This window comes from Lygodium microphyllum, chromosome 14 (assembly GCF_053477565.2).
Source record: "Lygodium microphyllum isolate KBCC chromosome 14, Lygodium_microphyllum_v1.1.10, whole genome shotgun sequence".
NCBI lineage: Eukaryota > Viridiplantae > Streptophyta > Polypodiopsida > Schizaeales > Lygodiaceae > Lygodium > Lygodium microphyllum.
Genome location: NC_141148.1, coordinates 33,011,805 through 33,025,254, shown reverse-complemented (window position 1 = coordinate 33,025,254; position 13,450 = coordinate 33,011,805). Strand labels below are relative to the sequence as shown.

The window sequence follows — 13,450 nt, the reverse complement described above, 5'->3', positions numbered from 1 at the left end:
ATACAAACATCTTGTTGCATTTGACAATCAACATCAAGATAGATCCAATTACTCTTATTTTACAAAATGTCATCACTTATGAAGTTCCTAAGTTTTACAATGTTATACTCGTCATGTGTTTTCCACATCGTGTAGTTTTTGGTGAGTGCTCTTTGAAGTTAAACCGTTAAGAGCTACATTTATAAACATAGTGACAAGTATCATAGGTTTTGACAAAATCAATTGCTAGTTGCACTTGTAATGAAAGACAAAAGCATAAATTGGAGGCTACAAGCTCTCCATGCATTGCAAACATATCCTCCAATTTGAATCAATTCTAAGCTATCAAGTCTACATTAACTAGCAAATTCAACATGCATGGAAAGTTAAAAGCAAAAATTGGAAGTCACAAGCTAGCAATGACTGGCAAGCTTCACATATGTATACTATAGTATGGATGGATTACAAGTTATCAACTGTAGACTCGCTATCTCAATCACCAACTTTTAGATGGCAATAGGTTTGAACTATGCACCTAAAGAAGCATGGCCCAAGGTTTGACAACTTAATCCAAAAATTGCTCGACACAAAATGCATCTTTTGTTACAATTTTTGTCAACTACCAAAGCATAATTCCATTCCATCATCTTTTCTATTGATCCCACCAACAAAATTTTCCAGCACATTTTCTTCACAAGGTATTGTAAATTATTTTCTCAACTTTAACATCTTCACGCGATGCTTTATATAACCCTTAAGATGGCCAGTTGTGACTAGTGCTCCTGGTACACTTGGTGTGAGATATTGCAGCTCACTCTGTGGTGCCTTTATGAAGTGTTTGACGGCTCAATCTTCATTATCATTGTGACATGCTGAAGGCAAGCCTACTTGTACCAACACATCTACAACTTGCAAACAAGGTCAACAGGCATTCACACAAATAGAAAATAGCTACAAGTAGCAAACCAAGCCCATCACATTGAATTCATAACAATTAGCACTCGATGATTTGTATAAAACGAGTTCATACTTACATTTGTGTTCATACCATTCTTTTATTGTAGAAAGTCCAAACATGCCAAACAATCTTTTATCTGGTCTTTGTATATATTTCAAAAATCTCTATGAAAAAAATCTGGGATTGATAAATCAACAAGCCAAACCCATAGGTAGCCACAATTACATCCAACAGCTGTGAAATCGGTGATAGAGAAAAAATTTGGGATTGATAAATCAACGAGTCCAACCCATAGGTAGCCATAATTACATCCAACGACTGTGAAATCAGTGATAGAGAAAAATTGTAAAGTCCCACAGCAATTACAAAGTATTCCCTAGGGAGGTGACATCCCCTTGGCTTACTCAAAAACTTCAAAGTTCTTCATTTGTTGTCTAAAGACGATAGAAGGGTCTTCTATACCTCATCTCAAAAATATACAGATCATGTGTGACAAGCCTCAAGAACAATGAAAATTACTTTGTTTGAACATTTACCTTTACCATGTGATAAAACAAATTCGTGAAGGCTTCATGTATATGGCTAGCGAAATGGCAAGAGGGCTTCCCTTTTAAGGGCAAAAAGGGGAACCATGAGAGAATTTGTTATTCAGACACCATGATCTTATGTTGAAAAAACTCTTGCCTTTTGTGGGAGAAGCGGACATTCACGTGACCTTTTTCAAGCCTACTCTTCACGAATGGCAACTGCTGTGTTGGGCACAAGAATTCAAAGAGCCATCAAGCATAGCAGAGTCTGTACACATTTACATTTCCAACCTTGGATCCAATAGAACAGACTTATGGGGTGCTTCAGTTGTGTCTGTGGAAACCCCACATGCAGCTTGCTTGAGAAAATCATTTATTCAACCCTAAGTCACTCTGTAATACATCCTGTTATTGAAAAGTGAAACCCCCATGTCCCCAAATAGAACTACAAAACAGTTTTGTCTAGACCTGAAATCCATCAATGCCATTTCATGTGGCTTGTCTTTGCATCCTTTGCATTCTTTCCTTGCTCTTAGACATTATGCAGTTCATATTTGTTGACAGTCTCATTGGAAGAACAAGATCCATTTACAAATGTTACAAACACACTGCCAACTCCTACCTTGTGAATGCACTGGTGTCATCTGATTGCTATTGTGACAATGGTTTCATAAATGATCAAATTTATATATCAATGCACTGAGCATCCAAATGTGAAGCCGCTTCCACAAAATACCTTGAAATTGCAATGGCATGGTGAAATTGAAACTCTTTGAGGTAGGCTTTGATCATCAGTAGATCCCAATCCCAGCTGCCCATGCTCACCCCACCCCCATGTCATAACAGTTCCATCATCTACAAAGAATACATGTGTTTTATCAGAGGCAAATTGCATATTTCCCCTTTTTATTGTCCTCAAACAATGAAACTGTACTCATAACTGAGGGCTACACTCACCGAAATAACTGTCACCTTCTAGTGTAATGAACATATCAGCTCCAAGAAAAACTAGAAACAGTTAGTATCCGTAAGTAAATAGCTCTTACCCATTACAACTGCTGAATGTTCTGATCCAGCAGCCACCCAGCAAACTGTGTATCCAGGCAGAGGCTCATATAAGTGAAGGTGTAATGAAGATTGTCCACAACTTCCTGCAGCCTTATCTCTCTCTTGCATTTGGCCTGTATTTCTCAAAGACTCTGCATGGCTATGGTGCCATGGGCTTTCACTGGTAGAAGAAGCTGCAGGTTCCTTGTTTGAAGTCTCTTGATTCACAATATTGTTCACAGATCTATCCCATGTGCATCCATCTGTAAGCAGTTCTCCACTAACTGAAGGCAAAACAAAACATGTAATCAATTCCTCTCCAATGCAAGAAAGCTTGACTTTTTGAAAAAATCATCCTTTAACCTGAATAGTGAGGTGCGTCTTCTTCCGGTTAGAAAGTGCATCCTAATATGGATCAAGAGTCAGGAAAGAAGAAAGAGGACAATTTTGGTGCTGAGCTAGTGTGCTAACACACACATGCACACACACAAGAGAAAGAGACAGACAGACAGTGAAAGAGAAAGAAAGAGACTTGTTACTGCCAGCACATGATTCCAGCCGAGTGCCACCTGACATAATTTAACTTCATTTGACACCATTGACGGAAGTGTTATGTCTTGAAGGCCATTGAAACTCCGTCCCCACAAATAAAGAACACCAGAGTCTGCACATCAGGTATTTCCACCCAAGTTACTACATATCTTGAATTCCAGGACTACTTGTGAATATGAGGTTAAGGGGAGATTAATGTATAATACAATAAGTTCATTGGAACACTGCCAATAAACATTCATTTACCACTTAAAGCTGCACTGTGGTCACCATTGGCATAAATGGAAGCTATCCTATGCTCATTCAGGGTCACAACATTTTGTGGAATGCAGCATCCTTTTGCCTTCTGTAAGGTCAATATAGACAAATCAATGCCTAACTGTCCACGCCTGTATGACCCAAATGCGTACACTGCTGGATGTCCTGCTGTCAAGCATATTAGATTTTAAGAAAGCTGCACATCTTGTAAAGATACACATTTTGGTAAAACTTGTATACGAGCTAAGAGAGTACCAGAAAGAAAAACTTACATCTAATTAAAACCAATGTGTGTCGCATACCACAAGCCGCAAGAGAAACACTCAGAGAACAGAGTGACTCCACTTTTCTTGGAACATTAAGGGACTCACAGTTTCCGTGGCCAAGCTGTCCAAACCCTCCACTACCACATGTGTAAAGTGTATAATCATCTGTTCAACACATAAATCATACAGAACCTAAGCAAAACCAGCAGTATATGATTTTTAAATTTTTGTAGCACAATTTCAGAACTCCCATCATCTCCTTTAAAAGCCACACATCCAAACAGTCTCAGATGATGCCTTCATCCTTGCTAGAACGGTCTTAGTTGGTCATTCAAGTTCTAGCACTACCCCACAAGGGGAACATCAAGAGGGTCACTCTAAATCGGCCATCTAACACCCATTCAAGGCGTCACTCCGCAACCAATCAGGGACAATACTAACCAACATTGCGCTCGGAGAGTATGAAACAAGGGGAAGCTATGCAACAGCCCCTTAGCCATAGCATAGTCACATTACATTCCCCTAAAACTGTGTCGGGTTGGGTTCTATCCTAGCAAAGGCAGTCATGTCCAAACAATCTCAAGTAATTGCATTTAAATATTCTGAGAGTTCAATGGAGTACATTGCCTTATTTCAGACTTATTTCAATAATTTCAAAACTTACATGGCCCAAGCTTTAGTGCATGTATGATGTAATGTATACATTACATGCTTCTCCCCTTAAAAATTAAAGATATCCTCATCTCAACAAAAACAGGGGTTCTATTTTACAAGGTGGTTTCCTCTTATCCGTGTGGAATATTTTTCTAGACAATCATTTCAAGCATGCCACTAGGTCCCTGCCATATCCAAGCCACATGCCAACCAGTTACCACTAAGCTCCTATGAGCTACAATCCATAGGAAGGCCTAAAGCTATCAAGTAGCCTCCTCCAAAAGTCATATAAAAATTCAACTAAGATTCTTCTTTCTATGCCAATGGCAGTGATTGCTAGTTGCGCTCTGATCATGCTCATCTGTACTCTCCCCCAAAGAAGGTCATGCCACATTGTCTATCAAGGAACAGTTCCCTCCACAGTCACTCTCATGGACCCCACTGTATCCTTTCATAAGCCCATTATCTCCATCCATCTACAAGATAGATGGCTAGGTCTCAATCTAATCCTCTGTCTGAAGCATCCAATGAGTGTTTTATGGTCAAGTTCCTCTCGCTCGAGGTGACCATTCTCATCAACCATAAAAGTAAATGTTCTATCTTGGCTAGTCACAATGACTACTAGAAGAATGTCCCCTCTAGGGAAGAGACCAATAGTGCATGTACCTGTCGACCAATATGGTGGAACTCCCTCCATCATGGCCTCAATCATAACTCTAGCTCCCCTGAGACCCTATAGTCTCTGTCTCTGAGTCTCTTGCAATAGCTCCTGAAATGCAAACCAATCTCACACTAACATAGCAACCAGTTGCGAGGATCTCCCCCATGATAAGTATGTCCTCTATCCAAGAGTGTGGCCTGACATTGATCTCAAAGAGTGATTGAAGAGAAGAGGTTGCCTCCTCTTCTCTTTGGTTGTAGTGAGGGGTAGCTAGTAAAGCCCCATGATATATATCTCCATGCTTTGATAATGACAACCAAGAATCTAATCTCCAAGCTACTACCTAAGTTTTTGATCTTGATCTCTTGAAAAATCTTGTGGATGTTGGGCTGCCATAGTCCCCCATGTTGGCCATCTCGTGGGCTACCCGTTGATGCCCTTTGATCCATGATCTAGGCTCCCCAAGCAATTAAATTGTCATTAAATGCAGTTGTTGCCACTAGTGTCCTAGGCACTAAGTGACACTAGGGTTAGGGTTTATTTTAAGGTTTCCTATGACAGTTAAGCCATTAGGGTTTCACTTTTTATTATTTAAAGACACTTTGTGCCTCGTTAGCACATAAGTGTGGCATTATTCAGTGTGATCACCTTGAGTGTTGTACTCTCTCTCACTCATTAATATACTACTTCTCATTCATGATTGAGTATGACTGTGCATTGATTAATTCTTTCATTCTCATTCGTTTTTCATTAAATTAATTGCACAATTGCTCCACGCATGGGCCAACACTCCATGTGTAGGTGTCATAGCCTATAACCTCCCTATCAAAAGTTTCTTCCAAGGCTCCTCGCTTGGACGCAAACCTCTAATAATGAGCTTAGCCAACAAGGCTTTGCTTTGACTATCTAGGTCTATGATTCCTCTAGATCTATATTATATGATGACATCCCAAGCCACCTTCGCTCTAGTCAATCTTGTCTCCTCCAAACCAAATAAAATTCCTAATAAGGCGCTTCATCTGAGTGATGCATGACCTACAAAATGCCCAATAGAGAGTACTGTATCAAATGATCACAAGAAGAGCCCAATTGGTGACCACTACTCTCCTGATTAGTGAGAGTTTCGTTGAGCTCCAATAAAGAAGCTTTTGTCCAATGCTCAAGAGGAGAGGTGTCAACTAATGCTATGAGGTAATGTCAATCCCCACATGGCATCCAAGATATCTTATTACGGTCCCACGGGGACACACTTGAAATCCTCAAGGAGCTTGTGACCTCTACTATAAATAAAAACAAGAATGCAGCTATTGGACAGCCCTATCTAACTACTCTCTGAATGCTGAATCTGTCTCCTCTCGCCCCACCAGTCTCGTAAGCTGCCCGTGTGCTGAGTAAAGAGCCGCTATTCCCTTGATTGATTGCTCTGGCAGTTCCATTCTCAACATCTTGCCCTCCAAGAACCAATCCATGTGGTCATATGTCTTCTAAAAGTAGAGAAGCACAATAAGGTCTCAATTTTCGTATCAAGGCAAAGTAGTGGATTCCAAGAAAGTAAAGATGATGTCAAAGATGCTATACCCTCAGACAAAACCTATGCGGGTGGGGTGTATAATATCTAACATCTATGTGGCTAATCTAAGACTATTTGCCTTTGCTAAGATCTCATAGGTAGTTCCAAGCAAAGTGATTGGTCTCCGCTGTGTGATCTCTAGTGTGTCTCCACTTCCCTTGGAAATGAGGTAAATCAACCCCTCGCAAAGTCTCTCCAACATAAACTCCTTAATGCCATAAACTCCTAGAAACCTTAAAAGCGGCATACAGTGATAAGATCCCAAAAGCTCAAAAATGACTCATCCAATCCATCTTCTATTGGACACTTGCCTAAGGGCAATGCCAAAAGTGCCTTCTCCAGCTCCTCAATAAAATGGGCCATTAGATATCTCATATGTAATCATTCTCTTGGTACTATCATATTGTCTCTCTATCCCTCGCATAGCCCATGAGCCTAGTAGTGGACCCTAGCAAAGCTTTGTAGCTCTAAAGCAACCCATCTCGCCTACGAAGGGCCGTGTGCAATGGATCCATCGCTCTCTTGAGACTCCAAACCCCATCTACAATGTTTTGGCCCTGTAATGCAAAAATGTCTCTATTAACCCTATCAACAAACTCAATCCAAAACGAAGCACTTGTGTGAGACTTGTGCTCTAATCTGGCTTCCTTCACAGCATCGATCTTTGCTCTAGCAATGTGCATCCTCTCAACTATCTATCTACACCATGGCCATCTCTTCTCCTCCCATTGTAGGCTAGCCAATGATGCTCCAATGGAACTCTCCTTCTCTAGAATGCCTTGTCTTTTCCTCATGGCCGCCTCCTTGAAGAAGGAACAAATCTCTTATAGGCTCTCGTCCAAGTCACTAGCTACTCTATTCCCCAACACATATGCATACTCCAATCTATATCTCTACAATTCCACGACTACTGCCCAGTAAGTGTGACTCTAGCTTCACAATGACTTTCCCTAACATTGAGATATCCTCTATGTTGAGAGATGGTGCTTCTACAACATGAGAAAATCAACTATCCTCCACCTAATGTGCAAATCTTACCTCATGAGGCTCCGGCCCTACCTGAAGTGTCGTCCTCTAAATCCTCATACATCTATGAGAATATCCTTATGGAGTGTGTGTTAGCCTCTCAGACTGGCATGGCTCTACAACCCATGCCTATCTCTACTACCTCCTAGCATACACCCTCTCATGTGTCCTCTTTGCTAACTCTACTACAAGGTGTAATGGGGGTAAGTCCTTGTAGTATGCATCTAAGTCATCTACCCCTTGCTCGCTCTCTTGGGACTCCTCACCTTCCCCAATCTATTGTGTGTTAGGTACCTAAGATGAAATCAACTCTGGGATCTCGACCTAACGAACTAAAAGTCTAGGAGATGGTGGTGCGTCCACAACTTATTGCATCTCTTGGGTGGCTACAATGCTGTTGCAATCAAGGGCTATGAGATCTCTGGCTCTTGTGTGATCAAGGGAGTGCTTGTGGAAGCCATGGGAGGCTGAGGTCACATTGCACAAGCTATCAATCCAAGGTCCCTAATCATTCTTCTACCAATCTCTGTAGCTCTAGGCCTCTCTGCTCCTTCTCCTGTCCCTCATCTATGGCTCTTGCTGTCATCGGCATTGTCTCCTCCTCTGTCTAGCATAGTGCTCTTTGGTGCTTTGTCACTCCGCAACCTGGATCTACCTCCTCTCTCATCCTTGAGGGAGGTCTAACGCTATCAAGTCCTAGAGCACTCTACAACAAGATGTCCAATCATCCCACATGGAAAGGACTTGCCAAGGAATCATGTATATGTGACGGGCTTGGTGAGAAAACCCCCATGGGCAAAGGGAATCCTGATGGTTCACGGAAGGAAGTGTAAAGACTCTGTGGTACAATAAGTCAAAGAAATGAGTAATTGTGTATCAACAAAAGTCCTATCTCTATGTATGACATGGCTGAAGGCGCTACCAATCACCGAAAGATATGGCGTGAAGTACTCGTCAAGGCCAAGAAAAGAGATGGTAATGGCGACGCCATCTCCAAGTGACAAATAGTCCTAACCCTCCATCCATCAATTGAAATGTGCTACTAAAGATCTGATGGCAAGTGTTCCCTCCATTTGTTCGGGTGCACTTAGCTACAAGCTAGAGCACTCCCTTTCCCTAAATGACACTCGTGTAACCCTAACTAGGGTGCCAATAAGAGCCAGCTAGACGAAGCCCTTGAAAACGCAAATGGGAGAGCAATCTCCAACCAATCTACAAGCCAAAGAAGACGCCTCAACGGCTGTCACTATATCCCTGAGTACCAGCTCTGTGCTTGGAGCAAAGCGAATTGGTGGAAAGGCATCGAGATTCAGCCGAATGTGTGCAAGGGGTTGCACTACTAGATCCCCCTCATAGTGTTGGAGGACCAATTACAATCTTGTGCAACACGCTAGCTCCATGTGACTCTGAGCCTAGCTAGATGACTCGTGACAAGCTCTACTCTAACAATTGTGGTGCATGAGGGGGATGTGCCGAACTAGGGGAGATGGATGCAGGTTGGGCAAGGAACCTAACAAAACTAGCGAGGGTGGATGAAGAAGTTAAAGACACATCCATATGTGTAACATGGATGCAAAATGGAGCAAGGGAGCACCAAGGGTGGCAAAGGTAGGAGGAGGGGGGCTATGGTTGCGTGGGGGCAAAGCAAATCAGCCTACCAAGCCAGGCAGGCAAAGGCAAGATAGTGGCCGGACAATTGTTGGTCCATAAATAGGGTGGCTATGGTTGCGTGGGGGCAAAGCAAATCAGCCTACCAAAGGCAAGCAAGCAAAGGCAAGATAGTGGCCGGACAGTTGTTTGGTCCATAAATAGGCATAGTAATGATCCACTAGCCAACACAATAGTAAGCAATTGTGGAGGTGGGCAAGCAAGTGGCATGCAGGTAAGAGTTTGTTGAGCGGACAAAATAGTTGGTGGTAGCTAGGACTATGGTGGGAGGAAGGTCTATGGCATGATGCAAGTTTGTGGTGGGTCTATGTTGTTAGAGATTTGATCATCCCCTAGACAAGCATTGGCTGTTTACTGTTGTACAATTAGTACTCTCAGGTACAATTATGCATTTCCTATTTTCAGGTCAGTCAGTTCTATGCAGTCTCCAAGTTATTTCCAGCATTTCCGGGCAGTCAGGCAGGCCAGACAAGCCATGTAGGATGCCATATGGCAATCCATATTTTTTCTGCAGCATTATTATGATTATTGTATTCAGCAACTGCATTTATGCAGCAGTCAGCCAGTTTTTAACTGGCCAACCTGATCAGATATTCCCTAATTTTTCAGCCTATTTATAGGCTGGCCTGCCCCGCTCACATCTCACTTGGTTTTCAGGTGGAGAGAGAGATCGCCTCACGGAGACACATTCAATAGCTCATGTACACATATGCCTTCTTCATTTCAGCATTTATTTATTGCAGATTTTTGCATTCTATTGTCTCTTTTCTCTGTCCCTCTTCTCTTGTGTTCATTTTCTTTCAGTCCGGTCATATGCTTCCACATTCGCTGCACTTTGAGATGGTATCAAAGCACTGTTGAAGGGCTGATTGATTGTGGGTAGACCTGAACAGGAGATTTCAGCGCAACAGAAGTTTGTGTTTTCAATGTTCGATGACTGAGGTGGAGAGGTGAAGTGCGGGAAAGGAGCAAATAAGTTGTTTTTTGCAGGTTTTTGCTGTTCATGAAGGAGAAAAGGCTGCACAGCGTTTTCAGCCTTTTGAAGCAGATTTTGAGTTTTCATTGCCTCCAATAATTGAAACTAGTTCGGGGTGAGCGGAGGAAGTCCTAGCAATCTGTGCTTTTGAAGTCAAAGAGAGCTACCCTTTTTTGTGCAGGTTATTCGAGTGACAATGTCTTCGAGATCGACATGGAGTTTCACCCTATTATGGACCGTAAGGTCCCATGTTACTAGCTCTTCCTTCCGATCAAACGCTCAATGGGGAGAATCACCGCATTTGGCAGGTAATGATGCTAGCCATCTTGGAGTCCTATGATTTGGCGGAGCTCATGACCAAGGCATAGACCGTCCTACAGCTCGTGATACCTCCAAGCTCTCTATTGATAAGAAAGCTGAGTTGGCCAAGGTACAGGCACATTGGGGAGAATTGAATGCCTACATCTGCTCCTTCCTATTTCTCTCTTGCACTTCAGCTATGATAGCTCACATCAAGCATCTGATTGTTGCTCGAGAGATATGGTTGGAATTAGACCATTTGTACAATTGGATAATCATGATAAAGCAAGTGTCCCTAGAGGTACAAATGCAAATGTTGAACCCATCTAAGTCCACTTCCCTGTGCGAGCATGTCAATAAGCTTCAACAATTGCATATGCAGGTCCAAAACGCAAGGAAGGTGATTACCTCAAAGGACATGGTAATAACTCTTCTTTCGTAGTTACCACCTCAATTCAGTGCATTCTATTATGCCTAGAATGCTTCAGGAAGATACATACGCTTAAGTGCGAGAAGTTGATTCCAATGGTCATGGACTAGGAGAAACAACTCTAAGGTCAGAATGCACCAAAGTCAGAGGTGTTGAAAACACAATCTTCCCCAAAGAAGAAGGACGAGAAGACCAAGCAAGATAAAGCCAGGGAGTCTACTTGTCACATCTATGGCAAGATAGGTCATTGAAAAAAGGATTGCCCCGACACAAACAAGAAGAAGAAGGAGAAAACTACAAGAGACTCAAGAGTGATGGCTGTTCCTTCATCGGCCACCTTCCTCCATTTGGAGGTGATTGAGGATGTTCCTCCGATGGTCTCTAATGCAACAATGTTGACCCAGCCTCGTGAGTCCATGAGTGGATTGCGGATAGCGCTTTCCACCACATGACTCCTTCTATAGATGGTATTGCCCATATGCGTTCAGTGCATGGGTGAATTCTCATAGGTGACAGCTCTTCGATCCCTATCAATGGCAAAGGTGATATGCAGTTGATTCAGGATAGGCGAGGTGGTGCCCACACATCAAAAGTTCTCTATGTACCAAGTTTGGGATATTACATTCTTTCAGTAAGTAAGATTTTTGCTCTTGGTCTCATGGTCAAGTTTGATAAGGACTCCTTCCGAATTCTTGATGAAGATTCTTGACAAGTTCTTTTTGCAGGTCATGAGGAGAATGGGGTCTACAAGATGCAGACTTCCTTACCCTTACTTCTATTATTCTCTCTTCTCAAACTCAAACTGAGCTATGGCATGCTCGCTTTGGCCACCTCAATTACGAGTACCTTCAAATGGCAGCTCGTGGTCAATTTATGCATGGATTACTAGAGATTGGAGTGAGCCATCCAACATGTCTATCTTGCATTCATAGCAAGCAATATAGAGATGCAATTTCTAGAAAGGCTTCACGTAAAGCTAAGCAAACCTTGGAGTTGTTCAAATGGACTTATGTAGACCGATGCAAACAAAGTCTCTTAAGGAGAATTTATACTATATGCTAATTATTGATGATTTTAACAGGATAACTTTGGGTCTATTTCTTCAAGCTGAAGTCAGAAGCATTCTCATATGTTAAGGATTGGCAAAGCTTTGAGGAGAACAAGTCTAGCAAGAAACTCAAGATCCTGTGTTCCGACAAAGGAGGGGAGTTTATCTCCAATGAGCTAGCCAAGTTTTGTGTAGATCGTTGCATTCACCAAGAGTTTGCCAACACAAACACAACTCAAGAGAATGGCATATTGGAGCAGAAGAATCTTTGTGTTATCAAGATGGCATGAACTATGATAGAGCATTAGCACATACCTCAATGTTTATGGGCTGAAGCAATGGCCACCCCCATCCATATCCTTCATCGATCACCTACATTGGCCGTGGTTGGTATAACACCTTTTGAGACTTATTTTGGTCAAAAGTCGGATGTCTCATATTTCAAGGTGTTTGGGTGTGATGTTTATTCTCATATCCCAAAGAAACAAAGGGATAAGTTTGAGCCGGCTTCCAAAAGACGTGTTCGTGCGCTATAGCTTGTAGTCCCAAGGATACAAGCTTTATAATCCCATTTTACAAGAGGTATATGCAAGTCAAGATGTTCGGTTTGTGGAGTTTCCAACTGCAAAGGGGGGTGTTGCACATCTCATACTTGGAGATCCATGTGACAATTGGGCACTTGAGCCACAACCTTTGGAACCTATGCCCCTTGAGGCTCCAACCACATTGAAAGGGGAGATTGCCACAGTGAAAGATATTGCTTTACCCCTAGATTCACCTATTGAGATGGCACCAATGGATGTTACAAAGACTTCGGCAAGGCAGAGCAGCAAGGGGAGTATCGACCTCCTCCTCATTGGGCATGTGATATACTCCATAATGTAGGAAGTGAGGGAGTTCCTAAGGAGTGACAACTGTTGAGCTAAAAATGCATTAGCTTCACTTGAACAGCCCCAAAGCATGCTTAATTAAGGAAGAAACGTTGTTTATTTTAAAAGAAATACATTCCTAGAGGGTGTCTATATCCCATAAGCACAAACCCACTTGGGAGGGCCCAAACTTTCTATAAATAGATATGTTGCCCTCCATTCAACCTTAATCTCGTTTTTGTAAGGTTTCCGGTGTTTTTAGCTTGCTGCCCACACCCCGTTCGCGGAGGACATCGCAATCCAAGCTGTCCATTGCAGACTTCACTCATCTAGCGCCTGTTTCCAGCCCTCCATCATCAATTTGCTGCTGTTTCCAACCAAGCGACTGTTGTTGTCATCCAACTATCGTACAGTCTGCCACATCAACATACTACTGCGTTTGCAGGCCCCGGCTGCCGCTCTGTAGATTTTCTCTCTCCTCCAGCTGTCACCATCATTTTCTCAACCTATCGCTGCTGTCTTCTCTCTCCTGCAGCCTGCATTTACTGTTTTCTCTCTCCTCACCTACATTTTTAGTCTCTCTCCTCACCAACGTTTTTAGCATTTCTCTCTCCTGTACTGCCGTTTGCATCAGATCTAGCCTTCCTTGGCTGCATTTGCT

The 13,450-nt window shown here is 42.5% G+C and overlaps 1 protein-coding gene across 3 annotated transcripts in view; it reads right to left on the bottom strand.

Moving 5' to 3' along the window:
* Positions 1-1,164: 1,164 nt before the first annotated feature.
* The window catches only part of LOC148025474 (ultraviolet-B receptor UVR8-like), a 32,033-nt gene continuing 19,747 nt past the window's right edge, over positions 1,165-13,450 (bottom strand). For 2 of the 3 annotated variants that reach the window (XM_087692622.1, XM_087692623.1), the window contains 5 exons: positions 3,594-3,752; positions 3,310-3,489; positions 3,044-3,175; positions 2,511-2,795; positions 1,165-2,319 (listed from right to left, as the gene is read on the bottom strand). In XM_087692622.1, the coding sequence (XP_087548748.1) occupies positions 2,156-2,319; positions 2,511-2,795; positions 3,044-3,175; positions 3,310-3,489; positions 3,594-3,752 (920 nt within the window). In that variant the 3' untranslated portion in view covers positions 1,165-2,155. The remainder of the gene's footprint in view (positions 2,320-2,510; positions 2,796-3,043; positions 3,176-3,309; positions 3,490-3,593; positions 3,753-13,450) is intronic. The other variant, XM_087692621.1, reaches the window with a different exon arrangement.